The sequence below is a fragment of the Cynoglossus semilaevis genome, chromosome 9 (assembly GCF_000523025.1).
Source record: "Cynoglossus semilaevis isolate Cse_v1.0 chromosome 9, Cse_v1.0, whole genome shotgun sequence".
Taxonomy (NCBI): Eukaryota; Metazoa; Chordata; class Actinopteri; order Pleuronectiformes; family Cynoglossidae; genus Cynoglossus; species Cynoglossus semilaevis.
In genome coordinates, this window is record NC_024315.1 from 14,047,668 (window position 1) to 14,072,263 (window position 24,596).

General features: G+C 42.5%; 2 protein-coding genes across 4 annotated transcripts in view; both read left to right on the top strand.

Moving 5' to 3' along the window:
- Positions 1–2,035: 2,035 nt before the first annotated feature.
- Positions 2,036–7,841, top strand: stn1 (STN1 subunit of CST complex). Of its 2 annotated transcripts, none has more exons than XM_008317352.3 (8): positions 2,036–3,325; positions 3,948–4,043; positions 4,274–4,351; positions 4,679–4,855; positions 5,222–5,333; positions 5,735–5,885; positions 6,281–6,476; positions 6,807–7,841. In XM_008317352.3, exons 1-8 carry the CDS (start codon positions 3,145–3,147, stop codon positions 6,962–6,964), a joined length of 1,149 nt encoding a protein of 382 aa, XP_008315574.1. In that variant the 5' UTR covers positions 2,036–3,144; the 3' UTR covers positions 6,965–7,841. The 2 variants fall into 2 exon arrangements, with proteins under 2 accessions (XP_008315574.1, XP_008315575.1); XM_008317353.3 differs by having other exon boundaries at positions 6,284–6,476.
- Positions 7,842–9,728: 1,887 nt separating this feature from the next.
- Positions 9,729–24,596, top strand: part of sh3pxd2aa (SH3 and PX domains 2Aa) — an 81,132-nt gene continuing 66,264 nt past the window's right edge. For both annotated transcript variants that reach the window (XM_008317354.3, XM_017035268.2), the window contains exons 1-2: positions 9,729–9,979; positions 22,959–23,039. In XM_008317354.3, the coding sequence (XP_008315576.1) occupies positions 9,884–9,979; positions 22,959–23,039 (177 nt within the window). In that variant the 5' untranslated portion in view covers positions 9,729–9,883. The remainder of the gene's footprint in view (positions 9,980–22,958; positions 23,040–24,596) is intronic.

Here is a 24,596-nt window from a genome sequence, read left to right on the forward strand (position 1 = left end):
AGAGTTTTTCTTCAGGCAGATTTTATTTTGAAGTTCAGGTTAAAGGTAAAACTGAGTGGGATTTAGGAGTCGTCAGAGAGTCCATCAACAGGAAGGGAAAGATTACATACAGACCTCAGGATGGTTACTGGATGATTATATTGAGAAATAAAAATGAGTACAAAGGTTGTTCTGATCCTCCAGTCCGTCTCTCTCTGTCGTCTCCTCCTGAGAAGATCGGGGTCTTTGTGGATTATGACCAGGGTCTGGTCTCCTTCTATGACGTTGATACTGCAGCTCTTATCTACTCCTTTACTGGCTGCTCCTTCACTAACAAACTCCACCCATTCTTCAATCCCTGTTCCAATTATGGTGGTAAAAACTCCGCCCCTCTGATCATCTGTCCTGTCAATCAAACTGTCTGATCTTTGCTGTAATAAAACCTCAATGTTTGTTTCTGTTTATTATTCTCTGTTCAAGTCAATGATGTTGTAATCTGGAGAAAAGGAGGAAAACAGGGATTAACATTCAGATTATTTTGACTTTAGCATTAGCCTCAATGCTACCTTTTGTTTTATTAATAAACATTTAACTGTTGGAGGGTTTAAAGAAAAATGAAAGTGATCATTCAAAATCTCCAAATTTTTTTAAATAGAATAGACTTTATTGTCATTGTAACACGAGGGTACAACAAAATTCAGGGTTTTGTTTTTTTTAGAATCGAAGAGATAAACTCTTGTTTAATTAATAACTCTTGTTAAAGGTAAAGATAAAACTTTTGAAGATTTTCTTTACAAAATCATTTTTGTTATTTTGAATGAATGAAAATACTTTTCTCTTTTTTTTATCTGATTTATTTTGAATCTTTGTAAATAGATCAGTGTTTGTGACCTGTGGTCAGTTTCACCAATCCAAGATCATGGATTCTGTGTGGATTATCAGTCATCCTGGTGGCCACGTCCACTGCCACAGCCAATGCTATCTGGAACATTCCTCAGTTCTCACAACACCACCACCACTGCCTTCACCACAGCTCCCTCAATCATCACAGCTCTGGTCTTTACAATGTTCCAAATGATTATTGAATCAATCCACTGTACTCACCTGCTACTCTCTCTCTGTGTCTGCTCTTTGGTCCACCCTGCACTCACTCCCAGTCAGAGCGGAACACTTGGTTCATTTGATGTAGCTTTTATTTCTTCTCCAGTGATTACAGATTTAGATCCCTCTGTTCCAATTACAGTAACCTGATGTTGACCATGGAACAGCATTGTGTGTTTACTGTGCTTCATTGGAGTTTTCCCACAATTCAACTGTTCAAAGAAAAAACACAATATATTGCGGTATAATAATATGTGCTGGGGTATTTCTGGACTAGCTCGTCAATATTTGGCTAACTTTAAGCTTTTTTTGACATTTGTTTTTTAATGTTGGACAAATTGTTTTTAGCACAGATATTTATAATAAATATTTTGGACGTTAACTTCATCATGTTTGTTGTCGTTGAACTATATCTAGGAGGAATTAAAGAGACTGAGGGTGAGGAAACTACTAAAAAATATATTGTACATATTTAGGCCACCCTTCTCTGTAAGTCGCAGGTGTCCACATTGTAACATTGGATATTTACACAGAAATATTTTTTTTTCACTTTTAATTCAATAAATGCTTTTTCCCAACAGTGTCTGTAACACGGCTGGTTACACATTAGCTCTTTCCTGCTTCAGCGCCCCAACTGGAATGCACAGGGGAGACTTAGTGACCAACTCCAGGGCCAAAGCTAACGTTAGCTCCAGGGCTAACTCCCTTGACTTTGGTCTTGTCCGCAGCAGAGATTCAAAAAACTTCTCATCTCAGCAGTAAAGAAACAACAGAGATCTTCTGAAAAACTAGTTTATTCTACATCTGCATGGATTCTTCCTTCACTGTACACTCTGCAGGGTCATTTCTGGACAGAAACAAAACACTGTTGAAGGACAACAATAATGTGATTGACAGAAAATGTCAGGTCTCTGTTGTCTGAAAGAATTAAAGGCAGTCTGTCGTGGTGTGGATGAAGTTTGTTCACAGTGACGCGATGCTGTGGTTTGGTATAAAAGACAAACAGAAAAGACATTATTTTAATAAAGCACAAATGATGAAAAAACAACTAAAATAATAAAAATGAACCTGGTGGTGTTCAATACAACCACAGTTTAGCTACTGTACCTAACATGCTCTGAAACATTCCATTCATGTATTTCTTTAATTTTACTGTATGATTTTTCCTCCTCAGTGTAAAATACAAGGACTTTTATGTATTATTAAAAATAATTCAGGTTACAAAGTCAATCCAATGCAGCAGAACACATTTGTTCATTGGTTTCACAAAGAAGAAAACAGTCTTTCTTTTCAGCAACAGCTGCCAAATGTGGCACATCCAGTAATTCCACATTCAGGACCTAAACTGCACCACCCAGAAAATCAAAGACATCATTTAACTTCTCAGAAAACAAGAGGGGGGAGGAAAACTGGGAGAGAATAACTAACAGCAGAATTAGAATGTCAAATGGAAAGCCCCCTTGTGGTTAGAAAGAGAAACGTGAAAGAAAAAAAATCAGCACTGTACACAAACTTCCTGTTTGTCATGAAACATCAGGAAGTCGTCCTTGTCTTCTGACGGTGACATTTAACCCGTCCACGTCTGACACGACCCTTGATTTATCTATAATTATCTGTGAAGGTGGAGCTGAAGATGGTCCAGAAGTTTGAGGTGGAGGTGACATCTGCCTAATTCACTTGAAATAAAACGAAAAATGTATCAAAAGCTTCAGTGTGGCCCTTATTTCTACCGTTTATTCTGCATCAACTCGCGAGACAACTCGTTTCTACGTCTCAAACAACAACTCCCATGATTCATTGCGGTAGGTTGTCAAGTGTAAGCGATAGTCCAAGTGAGTTCGTGTCCTTAAAATGTTTATTAATCGTTCGATAGAAGTCCAACATTTCCAAATGAGAATAAGGAAATGTTACCAATCTTAACTTGGTGTCTGGAGACTAATTGGAAGTAGGAATTATGCGTGACGTGACGAGACGAAACAGATTTTCAAAACCACTGAAAACTGACCTGCTAATGACGCTACTGGGCTAACAGAGATAAACACGGGGCTTTTTAGAGAGGAAATAATGGATGAAATACAGACGGTTCCTCCTCCACCTCCTTCACATCGTCCTCCTGCTAGTGCTACTGCGGTTCTAGCAGAGGAGCTGCCCTCCGTCTTGTGGGGACTGGACCCGGTTTTCAGCGCCTTTCCCAGGCTGTATGTCAGAGACATCCAGGACATGCCTGAGTCCATTCAGGTGCCAGGTAAAACGACCCTGTTACTTCTGAGACCTTAGCAGGTTTCGTTTGTGTTGGTTCTCAGTCGTCCAGGTCATTCCATCGAAATAAGTTAAGGAGTAGGCAGCTGGACTGGTCTGGGCTTCCTGAAGAAGTTTCACCTCTTCATTGAAGAGTCTTCCTCAGGTCTGACTGCTGGATAATCCCTGTGTATCTACAGGGATTTCAACACTGACTCTTCACCACACAGGCCACAACCCTGGACCACAACAGCAACCAACCAGCACCACACTGACTGTAGTGAATTCCATTTGCGATATTTGGTTTTAGGCCGATCAGATTGTTGAAGTTCATGAAAATCAGTCACAGCCCTGAGAAGACAGACGCCTTGTATAATTGACGTCACGTAAAGTGGACATGTGGACTCTGTCCAACCTCTGTGCAGCCCCGCACTCAGCAGGATATATGGTGGTGACCACAGGCATGACTGTGTCCTGCTCTGAGTCCAACCTAACTGTGATACACAGTCAGTCCAGTATTTAGTGAGATGTCCAGTCTCCATAGAATCATGTGTATGGACCAAGTTACAGGAGTTAACATACAGGAAGTATCAAATGGCAACACTTTCAACTGTGTTTTTATCCTGCAGGAATTTACTTCTACAACTCACACCCAGTCTACAGAGTGGACGTACTTGGGAAAGTAGTTTATAAGAGAGAAAGAGAAGACTTCTTCTGTTATGGAGGTAATCTCCTTCAGTTCCTTTGTGGTTGAAAGTGTTCCTTTTATAATGTGACCTTGAAGCTCATACAGTGCATGTCCAGATTACAATGTCTGGTTACAAAAGAGAAGAGGGGAGTGATTACCCATCATGCCCAGTGCCTGGCATGACCAGGGTCAGGGGGCTCACATTCTTATAATAGCAGATCAGTTAACTGCTGTTTCAGTTTTGAATACTTGTCTTTGTGTTTGCAGTGGATGATGGGACTGGTGTTATAAACTGTCTCTGCTGGAAAAATGAGCTGTTGAAAGGAGGGGAGGATCCTCACACACGTGAGTCTGCAGATCTCACATCTTCACTAGTTTAGTTCACAGCAGAAGAAAAAAAAAGTGTTCAGTCCCAAACCTGGGTTCTGTCCTAGGTCCAGGCCCTGTGTGGCCCTGTGTGTATTTATTATTGTTGTATATTTTGATGATGTCAGCATTGATGAATCCATTCAATCTTCTTCACCTGAGGATCTGCTCAAATATTTTTTTATCTATGAAAAGTTACATTTTACTGCTTCAGCTCCAGAGTTGTGTGCAAATGTCAGCTCTTAACAACTTACTCTTAACAGTCTTACCACTGTGCTCACCTGCATTACTCACCTGTCATTTTAGCTGCAGGAAAACATCATGTTGCAGATTACGGAGGCTTCAACCCAGTGTCTGAGATGGAGAAACTGAGACGGGCCCAACATAACCGGTGTCGCTTAGAGATTGGAGAACTGCTCCGTGTTAGAGGACTGGTCAAGACGTCAAGAGACAAACAGAGAGAAATCCTGGCCTCCTCCTACTGTAGGTGCCATCAACAGCTATTCTGCATTTTAAATAATTGAAAGAAAAGCCTGTATCTGACTGTTAACCATTGGAACTCATGTGAAAGTTAAACAGACACACAGTAAGTATCGGCTAAAATAAAAACCTTATTTATTGGATGGCGTGAAGTCTTATGAATTTTAATGTTAGCATCTCAAACAATTCAAGTCTGGTTTACTTCAGTCTGATGAGCTCCATATTGAGATGTCTGTTGCAGCTGCCATTTTATGAGATCATAAAGGTCTTAACAAACAAACAAAGAAAATCATTCAAACGCACAGAGCAGTGATTCTCCATCTCCTTCCTCTGTGTCATTCATCATGTGTGTGCCTTGTATGTGCCCAGATAAGGTGAACGACCCAGTGATGTCGGTGCAGATAGCGTGGATGATGGAGGTTCCTGAACTGTACAGACAGTGCTATGACAAACCACTGCAGCTGCCACAAGGTGCAACAGGGTAAATGCATCCTTCTCTAGGTCTGGTTCCAACAAGTATTGACACATGATCAGCGCTGGTTGTGGTCTTGCACCCTCTACACCACTCACCACCTTGAGAACATAGAACTAGGGAAGCAGCGATGCCTCAGATAAACATCGGTATCGGCCGACGTTATCCTTGTTAACTGCCATCAGTCATTGGGAAATAAAGATGGCTGATGGTGAATTATAAATATATTGGCTTCTAATCAGTCACAAATATAGTAGCATCCCTCAGCACAAAATGATGATACTGCCAAGTGCTTTTGACCAGAGGTTTTGATCACAGACTACTGTGGGCCGTAGCCAAAGCCAAAACAACAAAACAGCTCATAAGATTCACGTCGAGCTGAAGTGACGTTTTGTGTTTTTGTCTCTCAGCAACTCAACGTCCACTGCTCTCAACAAAGCCAAAGGTATTATCCTGGATTTCTGCGAGGAGAAGTCAGTGAACAGGTTCAGGCCCTACGATTTGCAGAACATCCTACAGCCTCTGGTGTCCAGCCAGCTCCAGACAACAGCTGCTGACCAGGTACAGCAGAAGTCGTCCCTGTGATGTGTTTTTTTACCCATGTTTTCACTAGTTAATGGGAGATGGTGACGTAACCACGAAACGCTGTAGGCTGAGTAGGTCGTAAACCTAGGACCGTCTGTAGTTCTGGACTGCGGTATCTATTTGTTTGCTCCAATTTTTGTAATTGACTTGAAAGGTTTTTAATACATACAGTAAATGTAGAGTCATTGTAACTTGATGAAATAATAATCCATAGCATTAATACATTATTTAGTAGTTGTGTCTGTTCCATTGTTCTTGGTGCAGCAGCGTTGACATGGCTTAGCATCAGCAACACCTGAGCATTTATAATATGTAACTCTTTGGGTCTCCTCTTAAGTGTCTTGGTGTTCTTCTACTTTGTTGTTTCTCAGCAGCCTGTGGCCGGTCCATCTGCCTGTCAGCAGCTATGTCAGCTTCTGAAAGAAGCCTTGGACACTTTGGAGAAAGAAGGTTTCATATACCGCAAAGTGAAGTCCCAGGATCAGGTGTACAATGTGACCACGCAGGACAAGGATCTGCTCATAGCTGTAAAATGTATCATCAGAGAAGATTCGGCAAAAGACAAGTGTGAGTAGTCCGAATCATAGAGGAACCAGCTGTGATCCAGGGGTGACATGATTCTAAAACATCTGAAAATGACAACGCACAGTTTCTGGTGCAAGTTTTGGGACAACTTAGTTTGGTCAAAATGCACATGCACTAGCTCTGGTACTGTCCTGTGACAAGTTATGCCTTTCTATCTTGTTTTGAATGAACCTGTAACAGTGTGAACGCAGCACTTTCTTTGTATTAACAGATTTTGCAGCTGAAGATTATTTACCTTTTTGACAGTGTGGCTGGCTCCATACAGTACTGAAGGTGATGCACTGATGCTTGTCTTTTCCTCTCTGTGTGCAGATGCAGTCAAAGGCTGTCACATCCTGCACATCCTGTCTGCAGTCAGGCAGCGTTACAGCCTGAACGTGAGCCGAGCTGCTCTGGAGCGCCTCCTCAGTTTTTTGGAGTGTAGCAGTGACATCATCAGCACTGGTGAAAACCGTTACACCGTCTTTTAACCTTTATGACCACGGCACCGTCAGGAACACTGATACAGTGTGCTGCAGACATCTTATGCTATCCTGGCTCAACACTCCTGCAGCTCTGACTGTCGGCAGCAGTGGGGCCCAGCTTCCTGTGCAGCTCTTTACTGACACCTAATGGAGAGCCTGCATAGTTTGACATAAAAAGATAGGATTTCTCAAATACTGTAAGTACAGCAACCAGTTTTTCTGACACATTTATTTGACTTTGTCACAATTTGTTAATAAATAACTGTGGGAAAACAATTGTGTTCATGTATGAATGAGCTAAAAAAAACCCATGCAGCCTTTTTACCAGGTTTAGCCCAATCAATTACAACAGTTATTATCAAATGCCCCCCCCCACGCTGAATCTAAACGATTCCAATCCGCCCCGCGACTTGATTCCAAAATAAACATCAAATAATAGACAAACATGAATGTCCTATCCTCATGGTGTCTGTCCCCAAAAAGTCTGGTCCTCTGACAGATATAGTTGGTAACCCTGTCTTACAGCCTGATAAGGAAAATTCTCTCTCTCTGTTCAATATGTTTAAATTATATATTTCTTCTAAATAAAATGTCTATTTCCCAGTAGGATTTATGACAGGCTACTACGAGCAGCAGATTATTTGTTTTCCTTCTTTTCAAAATGACAGGAGGGTCTCACAACGGTTGGTCTGACATGATGGGGGGGTGGGGGGGGCACTGTTTCTCTAGCCAATTCATTGGATGGCCAAAATTGACAGGCTGTGTATTTGAGACCTCATTTTGAGAAGCTGGAGGGTAAACAAAATATCAGACTGTCAGTGTGGTCCAGTTATCATCTTCTAGTTGACCTTTGTGATAATAAACTTTATTGATTTGATAGTGATGGTTGAGGTGTCACCACGTTCTTTATTGTCTCCAAGAAGATTCTATCACAGTTATAAGTCTGAGGTGTGTCCGGGCATCTACGTGTAAATACTGTAACACTGTGTACACAGCACAGCACCACATAGAGGGCACTAACGGTACCATTAAAATGTCATAAACAAACAAAAAGGCGCTGATGGAAAAGAGGTCTATTTTTGTAGTCAAGGTAAAAAAAGGGTGCATTTATATGCGTGTGCTATCTGTTCTCTTGTGTGTACACAGGAGGGCAGTGTTGGGTCGACCATAGGCTCCGCCATGTCGCGCAAGCAGCTGATTGGTCGCCTGAGAAACATCTGTATCCATAGTTGCAGCTGCTGGTGTCTCTGGCCAGAAAGCTGCTCATGACTCAGAGGCTATAATGTATGTGTGCGTGTGTATGTGTGTGCGTGCGTGCATGCATGCATGTGTGTGTCCTGATGCGTAGCTCGTGTGTACCTCATGTGGTGTTAGTATGAAGCCTGTCTCTGTTGTGTCAGATATTCATCATAAATGCATCAATCAGAACATATTATCTCTGCAGACTGAGTCAATCAGTAATGCCACCACTAGGGGGCATTTGCCCCTGCTAAATTTTTATGTCAGTTGCTAGGGTGTGTGTGTGTGAGAGACCACTGCTTTAATCTCTCCAACAGCACTTCTGATTTTGGGTAAAAACATTGGATGTGATTGACACTGGCAAAATGATAATAGTCATAAAAATAAAACCTTTAAATTAAACATTAAAATTCAAGATTGAAACATTTTTTGTCTCGTGCTCTGTTGCACATGTATGCCAAAATTATTACAGTCGCTCATTTGGACTGTAAAATAACCCCCACTTGACAATTGGTTCCAAAGTGTGGAGTGGGCCCCTCTATGGGGCATGGAGGTACTGCGGGGGGAGGGGAGGGGGATGCAGCTAGACCAAAAAACAAAACAGAAAATAATTTCAAACTGAGTTTAGTTGAGACTCAAGGCAATTGCTGTGAAGGTGTGGACTAAATCTGCAATCTGTTTGGGATTTGCTGGTTTATGACAAGAAAGACAAAATATAGGCATGAAATATTTTCTAGATATAACTGTACTAGTAAATACTTAACGTGACACGTCATTGAGTCATTTCAAATATGTGAAATAATGAACATAAGGAGTGAGTTACCAAAACAGCTGACAAATAAATGTTTGTTCTGTTATCTCAGCTGGGTGTCTCTTCACTGACAAAGTGCAATTACTGCAGTTCATTTTATTAATCATGTCTCTCACAACCCTGGGAAAAGAAGTTCTTCATTTTTCTTCTCTTTTTTTGAAAACTGTGAGTACTGACTATGGCTGTCTGTAGGTTCCAGGTAAAATCAACTCCTTCTTGCTTTATTGCCGTATTCATTCTGAGTAGTCTGTGTGTGAAGCCCATCCCACTCCGTCTCCCAAAATCACTGCTGCAGCTGCAGGAACACTGGAGCCGCTTGTTGGCGCTGTATTTGCGCTGCATGACGAACACTGACCTCTGCTACACACAGCAGCACTCATGTGATGCTCCGTTGTGTGTGTACGTGTAGGAGTATGTGTGGTCACAGCGGCAGACACAAAGGAAGTCGTAGCAGTTTTTTCCCCTTCTAAAGTAACCGCATGCGTAGCAGCGGCAGCAGCGACAGGAGCGACAGGAGCGGCACATTCTGTCTGCACTGGGTGGTGACAGTCACAGGCGGCAGGCGCTTCAAAGAGGACTATTGATAAGTTTGTGATTAAGCTGACGTTGAGTGGTGGCGTCACGTATACACACACATACACACACACCCACCCAGAGAGGATGAGGGAGAGAGAGAGAGAGAGGTGGAGAGAGCATGAGTGAGCTGCTCTCTCTCTTTTCTTCTCTCTCTCTCTCTGGCGCGTGTGTGTGCGTGTCTGTGTGTGTGTGTGAGAGACAGTATGTGTCTAACAGTGGAGCTGTTTCAATGACACAGCCATGCGTGCTGTGATTCCTCGCCCGTGAACGTGTCCGCCGTGGAGTCGCCGCCGCCGTGGATGCAGAGCCTGTGCTCGGTCAAGATGCAGTTTCGTACTGTACTGGACGTGAAAGTCGTGGACGTGGAGAAGCGGCGCAGTCCGTCCAAACACTACGTGAGTTTTACCTCCGTTAATACCGCTGGCGCGCTTATGTCTGCTTCTCTCTCTCTGTCTGTGAGTGTGTGTAATAATGAGTCCAGCGTTTTTCTAACGCTGTGTGGACGTGACCAGCTGAGAGTGAGTGGGTACAGGCCGAAGACACACGCACACACACAGTGACGGAACAACCATCAGTGATCAGCTGTTAGTGGTCTTCTATCCAGGGGCGTATTACTGGGCTTTTTTCATTGGTTCCCAGCCTTTATTGGTTGACTGTTGGACTTCAAGACGTCAAATGTTGAGTTATTGTAAAGCAGGGGTGCCCAAACTGTTCCATGGGGGGCAGCTGTGGCTGCAGGTTTTGTGTTCCAACCAAGCAGTAGCACACCTGAGTTGAGAGGTTTAATCAACTGGTCTCAGTCTTCAGACAGCTGATGTGCTCTTGGTTGGTTGGAACAAAAACCTGCAGCCACAGGGCCCTTTGAGGATCAGTTTGGGGATGCCTGTTGTAAAGGTTCAAAGTGAACCTGGGGTTTATTATCTCCGATAAGTCCCACTTGACTGAGAACAGTCAGCTTCAGTAACACGATATCATTGAGTCGACGTTCGTCGTTACTTGTGTCGTTGACATTTGCGTTGTTGTGCATGGCCATGTTTAATGTTGTGTGAAGAGCCATCATTATCCATATAGTGCTTTGAATGAACTTAGCCGTGTACTGAACGGTAGAAATGGCCGTCTATTGTGGGATTTCTGGTACTTTCGATCCTACAGCGTGTACGACGGGCTGTTTCGTATCGTACCATGCGTACCCCACACTCATACAAGTCAATATCGAGTGTTGATAAATATGTATAGGAATCCCTCTGTAATTGTTAAATTTAACTTAATATAAATTTGCTAAAAATCAAATAAAATTTTATGAAAAACAAATATATCCAACAGGGCTTCCCTGAACTTAAGCTACCTTTACGATACAAAGTCAAGGAACTGCTCTTGAGGAGCAAATGGTTCTGGCAAACAACGAGCTTAGTGAAAGGACCGCAACATGTGGCGACCAAAACGGTCACCGCACTTTCACTTAAGGTCGTTCTGAAATGTAAACGCAAATAGTTGTTGGCACGAGTCCAGGCTATTTAGGCCAAATCATAAACACAACATTTCCTGCGACCGTCATGGAATCTTTGGAACAGGACCCGATGTCGGATGCGTATACTTGTTGTTAGTTTTTGTCCCTGTTTTGTTGATCCTTGTTCCTGATGTGGACCCTTTAATAGTTCCTCACCTGGTACCTCAGACAACACACACGGTTCTTGAGTGGTCTTGTATACCTGCTACTAGTGGTGGTACTGTTCCCAAGTCTTGATACGAGATCTGTAGGTAAGAAGGTACGGTACTGTTCCTTTGGAGGAAGCATGTAGTTTATGGTGTTGTTTGATGTTACAGTTACTACTTATTGTTGTAAAAACAAGGTTTCAGGCACTGTTTCTTAGTCAAATATGCTAAAGCTAATGTAGATTCAAGGTTTTCTTTTTTTTTGGTGTGACTAATAGTCAACCTCCAGCACAGGCCTCAGTAAATTATTATGACTCTCCTGATTCTGGCCTGCAGAGCTTTATTCGTCAATACAACACTTGTTATTGGAAGAACGTTTTGCCCTCTATGGCCTCACTTCACGTCCTACTTCCAACTCATAAACAAGTCATAATAAACGACCAGCATGAAAAGAACACCATCTTCCTCACATGTAATTACCGTCCTGCTGACCCTTGGGCCTGAGGATATCTAAACATAATTAGCACACGTCTACTCCTTTGGTAGAACAAGTTCAGTGGGCAGCTGTGTGTTCCTGTAGCTGGAGCTCTACCAGAAAATTAACTTTTGTTTACTACTTTCCACATGTGCTACTGCTTTAAGGACTTGGTGGTCTGTCAGATTTTTTTCATACCCAGAACCGTATACCTGCAAACCAGAATGAAGTTGGATTGTAGGCTCACTTTGAGCAAAAACCAGATTCGAATCACACTCAGCCTTCAGACTACATTTCCATGGACATTTGTCAGATGTGCTGCTGTGCATAAAACGGTGATTCAGGGACACGGTGCGGGCAACAAAATGAGGCAATTAAATTGCCTTTGTGATCTGGCTGAATGGATTCAGGTCATTAAAGAAGTGCTGCCATATTATACAGAGACTTGGTGACTAACTGTACTCGCACACAAACATCTCCCCGCACACATAAACTCTGTAATTTACACCGCAGATTTGACAGCTGCCATATCTCATATTCTACTGCAGAGGTGCTGTGGTAGTGGTCTGAAAAAAATCACCTGTGAAAGAATCATCTGTGTCATATTATTAGCTGGGCTTAGCTTGTTAGCTCGATGACAGTAAAACAACAAAACGTTATTGTTTTTGTTTTTTTAAGCGTTGGTAATCGACAGTTATGGTTAAGGATGCAGTGATGCTTGTATTCAGTACTAATTATGATACTGCTTATGAATTTATATAATGAAAAAATGCAAAAAAATTAGCATTAAGACCTGCAGTGTGAACATAGTCTTCCAGAGCCCCCTGCTGGACAAGAGAGGAATTATTTCAGAATTCCAGGGACCTTTTTTGTGTGGATGTACTTTTTAAATATTTTTTAAAATTAATTTGACCAACAACTCAGCAGATTAATCTACATATAAGGAAGTCAACAATAGCTATATTTGTGTTTGCAGTAATCTGTGTAGTGAGAATCTTCATTTCCGTACACTAGGACTGTACCCTGCTGAGGAGCTGCTGTCTTTTACTGCTGACTTTTGCCTCCTCAGGCCCACGTGAGTTTGTTCTACACAGTCTGGATCTGCATCACGCTTCTCGCCTGCTGCTCGGCCTTAATGTTAGGATATTCCGTATATGTCAGAAGTTTATATTTCTGATCCGCTTTGGAGAGACTGAGCATCACATTACATAATTCCCAACAGCAGTGGGGCCTGGGTGAAAGTGATCCACATTTCTGAAGTATCAGTGCAGATAGTCAGGTCACTACAGCTGACATGACCCACGCTGCCCCCTGTGCTACTCTGTGTCACTGCCTTGTGCTTTGTTTGTTGTCTGTTTTCTGCAGACCCCACATGGCAGCTTGATTAATACTGCCCTGGAGCTGTGACTAACAGTGGTCTTATTTTGGTCACCACCCGCTCCAATCAGAGTTTTAGACTTTTTCAAACCAGTTTACATTATTCCAGGATGACTTTGTCTTTAATCTTGTCTTTGTTTTTTTCTTTTTTTAACAATAACAGTCACATAACTTTTTAAATTTTTTTTAGACATGGGCGCAAAGCTGAGAGACTGGATAAGATAAGACGGTCATTCCACTCTTTTTTTTAATTTTTAAAAAAACAGTTTTATGGAGAATTAATGCTGAATATCTCCAAACTGACAAGTGAATTTCACTATTTTTTTCTTTCCTTTATTTTTACTACTTTGTAAACGGCTCAATCCTCTAGTTTTTTATGTACTGTATGTTACAGTATGTATGTGGTCTGAACACTGGAAGCATAGGTTGTAAATAAATAGCAGCAGCTTACAATGATTTTCTATTAATGGCACAAATCTTCCTTAGCAACTACAGTACAGTACAGTACATTACAGTGCAGTACAGTATAGCATAGTACAGTACAACTCACAGTTACATCTCACTGTGAACCCCCTTCTGCGGTCTTCGGCTCATTTAACATATTGGCTGCAAACATCTCACACACTTTACTTCACCCTTCAGATAGATGGATGGATGGATGGATGGATGGATGGATGGATGAACGGATGGATGGATGGATGGATGGATGGATAAAACTTTATTAGGTAGCGTCACCATTAATAAAAATGGTTCTGAAACCATACAGAGCTGAATGATGAAGTTAGTATTTATATTATTTTAAAATAGCTGATAGTATACAGAAAGTGAATTACCAGGAAACCTTTTACATTTGTATTTTGGTGATGGGTTGGAATTTAGGTGGATTTGAACTGAATTCCAACTGATGATATGATGCAAGATTTGAAGGGAGGGTGGAATGGATGGAAGCCAGTCTCAGCAGACGGGCGTGAGACCTGATGTATAGATCACAGACTGTAGCTCTGTCCAAAAGACAGTGATGGTTGTGAAAACCTACAGAGACTGTTGAGCTCTATCCAAAATCAAACACCAGAACACTGTAGGCACACAGCCGCTAAACTTTGTGCTTGTATTTGCAGCACTGCGAGCTGTGTTTTTGGACTGCTCCATGTCAGAGGCCCAGAGTGTGGCCTAGTTTCCAGAGCTACCCAGTCTCATGAGACAAGGCCAGCCACTGTGAGAAGCAGAGCGAGGGAACGAAGCAGAAAGGGGACAGGGAAGGGTGAGAACAGGAGAGAGACACAGTCTATGGCAGCCATTGAATCTTATTTGTTATGTTTGTGAAAGCAGCTGGAAATGCTTATCCCGGCGGGGGCAGGGGGGTGCTCATCGGACTATAGGGAAAACTGGACTGCTGACTCCTATCTTACACACACACACACACAAACGTCATGTGATCAGTAGTGAACGCTTGTTTCGCAGGACGTGACGATCACAGAGAAAACACAGCTGTTACTTTGACACCATGTTTGCTCTCTTTACTTTACTTTTCCCTCCACATACATCAGTCCCGTGACATTTCATTTTCTAGAGACTTCTGCACCAGGCCGAGCCCCAGACTGTAGGACGGTGTTGTTATTTGGCATCATAAAACATCTACTCAGGGAACTCTTGGCTGCTCCACTATTTATCGACCGAGCAAAACACGGAGCGATATCTCGGTTTTCGGCTCCTCCTTTCTGATAAGGAGTGTGAGTGCTACTGGAAGGAGGAGGAGTGATTTTCAGATCGGTCACTGTCGGAGATGGACGAGAGCGTGCGTTCAGGCTGAATCTACACGCCGCTTCCACACTGATAAATGTGTTGATTATATTCCCAATTTATCTCGTTGTCATTTGATGCAGATAAAAATATGGATCTTTTTTTTTCCAAACCTCAGAATGACAACGTCCTCAAATGTTTGGCTTCAACCGCAAACCACAAATACAGATTTGATTTGGACAAAGGAATAAATAAATTTGAACATTTGAAAAAAAAAAACAAATACGCAGAAAATTTTGGTACACATTGCCCAGTACTGTCTTTTTTATTTATTTAAGTATGCGTCTGTTTTGTCAATAGGTGGTTTATAGTCAATATAAGTCCTACGCTGGATATATTCTTCTATATATTTTTAAGTATATTTGAATGCTGTTTTTGTTGGAATTTCTATTTAAACATTTTTATATATATATATGTTCTTACTGTCACATTTTGTTATTGATGTTGTTATATATATATATATATATACCTATATATATATATATACATATATTTTTATATATATATACACATATATACACACACACATATATATATATATATTTGTTTTTTAAGCTAGTTCAGGAAAAGGACGAGTCGTCTGTCTCTTCAGTCTTTCTTCATTTTTTACCGATATTGTTTTTCAATTGAATCAAACGTGTCGCATTACTACTTAGCTGGCATCAAACGATTTCCTAAGGTGAGCCGTGCTTGCCCATAGAAAAACATCACACTGTCCTGTTCTCCTTTTATCCCTAGAAGTAGTGATCCAAATTAAAATGCCCTCTACTGGAGAATATGAACCACATGGGTTTTAAAGGGTGTTTTTTTTAGAAATTGTTTTTCTTGTTTGTCTTTGGGTCTTGTTCCCTCTGTGCTGGTGTATCTCTGAGGGTCATCACAGCAGCTGTAGCCTGGATGTTGATCATTTGGAGGCCCCCTCAGTGGTATGGATGCATGCTCCCTGTTGATTCCAACAGGAGTGTATTCTGTGCTGCGGGCACTGGTGTGAGTGGCTGACCACAGCGGTGGATGTTTTGTCCTTCCTGCTTTCTTATCACCAGGCCATCACATGTGTTCTTGGAGATGTTTTCAGTTGTTGTACGATTGCGGATCATTTTATTTGCTCCTTGCAGATGTTTCAACAGAACGACCGCTATTTAAAAACAGAGACGTGTCCTTTCTCCACCTGTGCGTCTGGGTGGTGGAGACGGTGGGGAGGGCTCATTGTTAGACATTCTGGAAAGTAGTTGTTATGATGACTACAGATGTATGAGAGATGGATGGTTGAGAGACGCTCTAAGACACGCATGGTCAAACTGTGCCACAAGGGGCCGCTGTGACTGCGGGTTTTGTTCCAACCAGGCAGCAGCACACCTGACTTGACACATTCGATCAAGAGTTCTCAGTCTTCAGACAACTGATTGGTCAAACCGTGAGCTCTTCATTGGTTGGAACAAAAGCCTGCAGCCACACGGCCCTTTGAGGGAATACTTTGGACATGAAGATGAAGATGAGTTGTGGTCGTCTGGAGTTCCACAGACGTTCTTTATGGCAGTCTTCAGAGTCTTTTTTTTGTATATTCTTCTCTTCCAAGGCTCACAAAAAAGCAGTTGTGGTCCAGTTTATTTCCTTCATGTGCCGTTTTTTATTGGCATGGTTGACACAACCCTGGAAACTGGGTCTGGTTTCACCCGTTATTTGTGAACTAAACCGAAAGAACAAGTATTAGTCTATAAATGTGGGCAGGCTTTGGTGCCATCTGGAAAGACTTTCCCTTCATGCAGACAGATTTTTTTCCAACCATACTTTTTTCGTAGTTGGTTCATTTGTGCGCTCACGCTCTGGAAGCGTAAGTGTGTCTGTTTTACGTGTTACTTTAAATAAAGTAGCCTAGGCGGGGTTCACTGCATTTAGTGGCGAGGCCCACATTCTCCGCCACACCAGGCTTTCAGATCTTTCTCCCTCCTTCTTCTTCTTTTCCTTTTCTTCTTCTTCTTCTTCACTGTGACACTGGATCCCAGCTCTTCTCAGAAACTGTAAGTGATTCAGTCTATTACTACTCAATTCAGACTCCTATGGTGCTGGACTTGGTTTGATGTTGATAAATGTTGTGGACATGAGGTCTTCGGGCGATGCACAGGGTTGGGGGGATGTGGGGGAATAATCCACAGCTGTTTTGAAGAACACAATGGAATAATCAAAGGTCCAATTGGTTCCATGGTAGGAAACTGATTTCACATCTCTGCTTGTGAGCATGAATACAGCTTTTCTTTGTAATTCCTGCTTCCGGAATAACGGGAATAACAAGCATGCGAGTTGGTCCCATGCCGTTTGGGACAAACAAAGATTTCAAGGGCTGGATGTTTTTTCTTTCCCATAGGGGTTGATGTTTTTGTTTTTTCCTTTTTTGAAGAGTAATCAACATGTCTGAAGTTGGATGTTGTGAGAATATGTCAGACAGAAGAATAACGGCCTAACTTCATTCCCAGAAGTGACTCCCGTCTGCGGGATTATTTTTTAATTTAAAGACATCACTTTGCTAGGTCGCATGTTGTCATCTTGCACTTTGTTTGTATAGCGGAGGTCACTCACTAGTGACCGCCACAAGTCCAAGATATACTACTGACCTATTATATGAAGTGTAAAATATCAGCTGATAAAATTAATCCAAATCAAATGAATGAAATTAAATTAGAGAGTCCAAATTAAATCGTTCCAGTACCCAGAAAACATTGTTTTTCTGAAATCCATACAAACTCAAACACACAGACTCAGTATGTGCTGTCAGCTTCAGCACAGAGTAAAAGGGAGGAAGAGAGAGATAGCAGATGGGAGAGAAAAGAAAGACAAGGGAACAACAACCCTTTGTAAGTGAACAGACGTGAATCTAGAATGTTAGTCCAGTCACGAAGACTGATTCAGACCAAGGTGTCTTACTCTCTGAGAGATTGGAACAACTTGGACTATTTTCTGAGGAAATGCTCTCTGTCTGGACCAGTATGAAATTTCAACCTCTACCTCAGGTCTTTTTTGACATCAGGAGTCCCTTCAGTTGCAAGACTTCCTTTGACTTCCTCCTTCACATATCCAGCCTTTATTTTTCCAACAAGTGCATGTCTGTTCTTGCGTTCACACGGAGACATTCAGCTTCTTGGAATTCTTGACTTCTGTAGTGCTGGAGGTGAAATGGGAGACTTAACATCGATGTCAGTGCAACTGAATCCTCTGCTAGAAGAAGTTACCAAAGTGACAAATCATTCCATGGCAGTCCTTGTACCTGATACCCAGCAGTGGTCCTGATACCTGCCAAAATGACCGCTTCAATACTGGAAAATGAGAAAAAAAAAGTCACATTTGATACAATCGCTTCACTATTAATAACACAGATCTGTTTCATTGGGCATATGCTGCTGTCATGTGACCAGAGCATGAGTGGAGGTGGCCCACTGCTGCACAGTAACACTGCCTCCTTCACGTCAGCTGTGTTGCCTTACTTTTGGTTAAACAAAGGGAAGAAACATACTTTTATAGATCATGTCACTCTTCCTTCCTGTGTGTGTGTGTGTGTGTCACTTTTATACATCCGTAAAAAGCTACCTTACACATTTTGCTTACATACTATACTGTTTAGCTTTCTGTGCTAACTAAGATGGTATTTTAAGCACCAGGCGTTTCAGGTCAAGAGTCAAGATTTCGATTTGTCACATAGAATTTTGGAGATTTAACTATACATCTAATTAATTCAATAGATTGATCAATGTAATGAGTCCGTTAATTTCGACAGCCCTAAAAAGAACCAATTCCAAGCCTTTTATTCCAGCTTTGCTCTAGACTTTATTTGAACTTCAAACATTTTGTAATTACAAAAACAATTGAAATGTTGCTTTACTGAGAGACAAAGGCCAAGGGTTGAAAACTTCCAATCGACAGAGAACCAGGTCTGTGTTGTTGGAGACGATCTGCTAGCAAGCTGTTTTACTCAGAATGCTCTTGAGTGAATGTACTTCAGCTCAAGGTCACACCCAAACATTCTGTTTTATTTTTAGTCACTACATGGGCCCGTTCTATTTCTCATGAAAGGGTGTCTTTCGTAATAGACAGTTCATTTCAGTGCTGGTGAATCAGAACTCTTCGTTGTTGGATTTCTCTCCAGAGTGAAAGAATCTATTTTAGGCACCGTGGGGGTGCCCGGGTCCGGCTCGATATTTTAGGGCAATGGCAGACCATGCTTGGTTACTGGTTGTGTTTTCAACTGTGGTCGGCTTTGGGTCAGGAACCTCTTCTGGTGTTTGGATCTTTTCACCAAGTCCAAGTCTTCCTACTTGTTTTACTTATTTTATTTTATTTTTTTTTTACGTATTTACTTATTTCCTCAAATCTGACCTCGGCACAGATGTACTCCAGAGTCCAGAGGCATGATGGGAGGATACCATGACATGAGTTTAAGGTCAAAACAGTTTGCAGAGTACGCACACACGGCCAAAAAACTGAGGTGGAGCTAATTCCTCACATGTGTGGAGCAGAAATAGCAAAGAGGGATTTGACCAATGTCATGCTGGTGGGCCACGAGGCTGTAGTCGGACAGGACGGTTCTGAGGACCAGTACACACCTCACCAGGGATTTATTCTGAACCTCATTTTGAATCAGACGGGCACAAAGTCTCTGAGTGATGTGATGTTGATTGTTTAGGTCACTGTGAGTCACTGTCCTGGTAATAAAATCAGTTTGATTTAGATTCCCCCCAACCCGAAAAAAAAAAAAAGCATTTTATTTTCACTGAGTTATTACATGGTAGCTGTGAAATATTTAGAATGAATCATGATCAACAGCGATTAATCTATATCAAGTTCAACTGTTTTCTGTATGTTGCTGGAAAAGAAAGACAAGTAACAGCAGGAGGATGTTTGAGTCCAATTGATGCAATTATTTATATGGGAAAAATATATTTTTAAGTATTATAATATGTTAGTGGCGTTTGGCTCAGAGGCAGTGTCTGTGTCATTGGTGTGGAACCCCAGGGTTCACCTCCTGGGCAAGTTCGAATCCTGGTTAGGACGGTTGGTACCTTCCAGTGGACTCACCACCCACAGGAAGGTTCAGGTTCACGGGGGGTTGGTACGGTGCAGTGTAATTTGGGTGGCGGTTGTGGAGACTGCTGCCCCCGTGACCCGGTAACGGATAAGTAGATGAAAATGGATGGATAATATGTTATATGAATTCAGTTGGGTCCAAAATTTTAATTTGACTAATTTACCAAATTATTGTTGTGTTAAACTTGACGGCCCTTGTTTCAATATATACAGTATGTGGACAGACTGGTAATTTAATTTAATTGATTTTTTTTTTCCCAAATCACATCAAAAGTTAACAAAGAAGAGCTTCTTTGGTGTTCTTGGCCACTCCACCCACCCTGTAGGTTGGGCCTCAAGGCAACCACCTAAGTGGCTGATAGCAAAGTCGGTCCCTGACTGTGCATGTAAATGTCCCGACTGCTGACTGTGCTCATCTTCGGCTGCTGGGAGTTTGTAACTTGGTACCCCCTAAGCCCCCTTGCCCTCCCCAGGGAGGAGGTTTTTACTGCAGTAAATGCCGCCGCTAATCACTGTGGTGCCACCCCGCTGTGCTGAGAACTTTTTCAACAGAGTGTGACAGTTATGACTCCTGGATGCCAGGAGCGCTGTTTGCATTGGAGGAGACACAGTGCTATGGTCTCCTGCCAGCGGCTGCTCAGCCTCCAGCAGCAGCAGCATGGAGATCTTTTACACTGACTCTCCCTTTTGTTTCTGGCTCCTGCCCCTCGTGCGTCATGGCTGGGGTCTCTTCTCTCCACCTCGTCCAGCGTAGCTCAGCTGTGGATGATCTTGGCTGCAGATCAGTCAGAACTATGTAGGAGGAACAGCTCACCGGGGAATCTGGATGCTATGATTCCATCCGAGTACTTTACGTGAGGCCGAGTCGATCCTGTCTGTGTTCACTGCTGCTTGATGCTAAATGGATTACAGTTTGCACAGTGCCCGAGCCACTTAGCTGTGTGACAATGGTAATCATGTGGCTGTTTGTGCTGAGCACACGCCAGATGTATACGTATGATTCAAGAGCCTGCTGGGTGCAAAGTAGATAGGAACAGTATGAATGCATATTTATATAGTGGTTAAATACAATACTTTTCCAAGCCATGCCCCCCCCCCAGCCCCCCACCCAAACAGCATTAGCTTCCAGCTGTGGACCCGCTTTGCAAACCTACAGACAATACTAGAAAATCTGTAAAGAAACATCAACTTTTAGAACTTTCTAGCACTCTATTGATTGTTAACATTCAATTGTTCAGTGTTGTCCTGAAAGTTTTGTAAAGATAGGTCTTCTGGTTTCGTACGTTTTATTTGGCCCCAGGCGAGACGTTTAAAAAAAGCTCTTATGTATTCACTTTGCGACGTACTAAATATTTTAAAGGCAAGCATGTGCATAATTGTCTCTTCAAATAACGATAGTCTTTAATGGTACATGACCATTCATCTCCCTGAGTGGGTGAAAATCTACGTTGTCTTCTATGGTCGTCTCCATATCACCATCAGTTGTTAAGGCGACTCTAACTCTTCTTAACACGGCTGATGAACAGCGTCTGGCCCCTGGATCTCTTACCTTGGCTCCTGCATTGGATTAGAAATGATGGCAGCATCACTCACCTCCTCCTGACGGCTAAATGGACTCCATCTCATTCTTATCAGGCTCCTCAGGGCCGCAGTATTGCTTCAGCCAAGGGTACAGGCCAGCAGGTCAGTGTGCTGACAAAAGACGGATGATGTCACCATTTACCCTTAACCATCAGCCGCTGACAGATTTGTGGGCGTACGTCACTAAGCACTCGCACATTGAGGAAATGGCTCTTGAGCCCGCCGTCCCTTGGGTCGCTTTTACTACAAACACTCGGGGTATGACATCACAATCCATTAATTGGTGGAATAAATGATGAGTCGCTCAGCAGAAAATCACTAGCAGTTAACCAGCCTGAAAGAGGCGTGCTGGATTTTACTGAAAACATGGCCGCCAGCGGGGACACGTGGAAAAATAGATTTCACTTAGCACCGGACCTGCACGATTTCTGCACGATTACTGACAAAACATTTTCCCACTTTGTTAAGTGATAAAAACCTTTTTAGAGTGAAAACTGAAGTCTGTGTGAAATATAAGGCCGAGTTCGCTAGCAGTGCTAACTTTGTTCCTCATGTTGTTTAAACAAGCTGCGGGAAAAGGTTTTAGTATCACTGAAACTTCTTTAAATTAAAATCCCGTCACCAACTCCCCCACGTGTTTGCGGGGGCTTCAACCTCAGGTCAGCGGCCCGAGTTGTGTCAGAGCAGCCTGACTGAGGTCAGGACAGTCAGTAAGTCAACGACTGACAGTCTGACTCAGTCGGGGGCAAACTTTCTGACTCGCGAGCCACAATGGGTCCTCAACTTTGACAGGGGCCGGGTCAGGAGCAGATAGATGGAGTGTTTGTATGAACTAAAACACATGACATGTAAAAGTCCGTGAGTAAAGGCCAAAACGCTAAAATGCTTTTAGCCTTTTCTATGACATCTACTGGGGAAATGTGGGCATTGCAGGGGAAAAGGCAGAAATATAATGAAAATAGAAATTAGTGACATCATTTGGACAAGTTTGGTGGGCCGGATTAAAAAGCCAAATGGGCCGCATCCGGCCCCCGGGCCGTTGTTTGCCCATGCCTGGTCTGACTGAAACAACAGTCAGATGGATTGTTCAGGTCTGTAGACTGAATAATATTGTTGAGGACCACGACTGGACTGAGGTTCAGAAGGAAACTCCACACATGTTCAAGAAGACACCGTCAAGAAGAACAGTAACGACTGAAATACACCAACTTTTTTTTCATTTTCATTATTCATTATTAGTTATTTTTTCAGTTTTTAGTGTGGGGATATTTAGGAATGTTTTTTAAAATCTGTATTATTTATGATAATTGTGATCAATGGTGATTATTCCACAGCTGCCCTGTGATTGGTCAGGTTGAAAAAAAAAGCTTAAATTTGTTTTTAAAGTAATTTACAGTGTCTCTGTTTTTCTCCAGGTGTATCTCATCAATGTCACCTACTCTGACAACACCTCCCACATCATCTACAGAAGATACAGCAAATTCTTTGACTTACAGGTAATCCTCACCCTCGGTGTTTGTAATGAAATCTCTAATCCCACTGTATTCTGAACTGTGAACCCGAATCCCAGATTAATGTGCGCCACTCGTGACTTCTCATTGCTGCCATGTCTCGGGTCGTGTTCTCCACACCTTGTCGCCTCGCTGAATCAATGTGTGCATTAGTAATTGGTTAGGGAGCGAGGGAGCCGTGCTTCGTATCCTGTAGTCTCGCAGAGATGCAATATTGTCATGTCTCTCTCTCTCTCTCTCTCTCTCTCTGTGTGTCCCCTTATTTACACCCCTTCTTTTATTCTCTCGTTCCTTCTCTCTTCTCATCACTGCCTTGCCCTCAAAGTGTCAGAACCTTGAGTTGTTGATGGGCTTTTTTTATAGCTCAAGCAAAAAAAAAAAAATTATATATATATATATATATATATATTACAACACAGGGAAGCCAACTGAATTTGGTTTGATTTATTAAAGGATCAAAGCTCTTCTTCTCTTCTTCTTTTGGCCTTGAGCTTCTAAAGTCATTTGCGCTCTGAGTTCCTCCTTGTTAGAACTTTATTTATTTGGGGAAACCATTTAGCGGGTGGGGTGAGTGAAAACCCCTCTGTGACTGGCCCACAATGGTGAATTTGAAAAAGGGCGTCAGTGAGAGAGAGAGAGACGCATGTGGTGATGGGTTGAGGGAAGGTGAGGAGGGGGACGCAGCTTAATAGAGTCAGTGTGTGAGTCGAGGTAAGAAATGAAAGCTTCCATTGATGAATGCTGAGGCATGTGAAGGTGTGACGCCGTCCACTGATTAATCCTGTTGTGAAATCAGATGAGGAGGGGTCCGGAGGGGGCTGACAATTCCTAAGCCATACGTTAATAAGATGTTGTTTTTGAATTTATATCTGAAAACTCAGTCGAACACACGGAAGGCAGCATGGTCACAGAACTGACCCCTGACAGCGGGGCCCCTGGTCCAGTAGTGTCTGCTAATTACATACATGTAAGTGTAAACAACTGCGTTCAGCTTCCTGTCCACGCCCCCACACACTCCTCTGGGGACATTTTCAGGAGTGTTCCTAAAAGGTGAATAAAGTTTTTTTTTCTATCTGCAGTTCATTTTCTGCTTCTCTGTACATGAAGTAGTCAGAGGCAGAATAATATGCAGTGAAATATGTTTCCTCTGTTCTGCAAAGGTCAGAGGAAGACAGGTGTGTCTTCCTCTTCGTCAGCTCCTCCTCACTGTCAACGCTTCACTGATGTCCAGGCGTGAAATAACTCAGTGATGAGCAGCCCGATTGATTGTGCGGATGTTGTTAGCTAGTGTCGGGGAAAAGGTCACAGCGCTCGGCCTGCTCTTTATTGAGTTGTCAAATAAAGTGTCTCTCATGTGACCACAGTCTCCCTGACTCTGACCAGCCCCCCTCCCCCGACCTCTCCCCCATGACTTATTTTCACTCAGTGGGACTTACGTCTTTAAGGCCTGATTCAACAAATCATCGCGAAAACACTTCACGGCTCGTATCCCACACGTGATGATTCCATTTGCAACGAGGTGCCGTTCTGCGAGCTGCTCTC

What these genes read in the sequence shown, in the direction of transcription:
- stn1 (XM_008317352.3), top strand. Translation starts at nt 3,145, where the DNA reads ATGGATGAAATACAGACGGTTCCTCCTCCACCTCCTTCACATCGTCCT. An exon ending in TGAGTCCATTCAGGTGCCAG is followed by an intron (nt 3,326 to 3,947) that starts GTAAAACGACCC and finishes TTTATCCTGCAG; the next exon opens with GAATTTACTTCTACAACTCA. An exon ending in AGACTTCTTCTGTTATGGAG is followed by an intron (nt 4,044 to 4,273) that starts GTAATCTCCTTC and finishes TTGTGTTTGCAG; the next exon opens with TGGATGATGGGACTGGTGTT.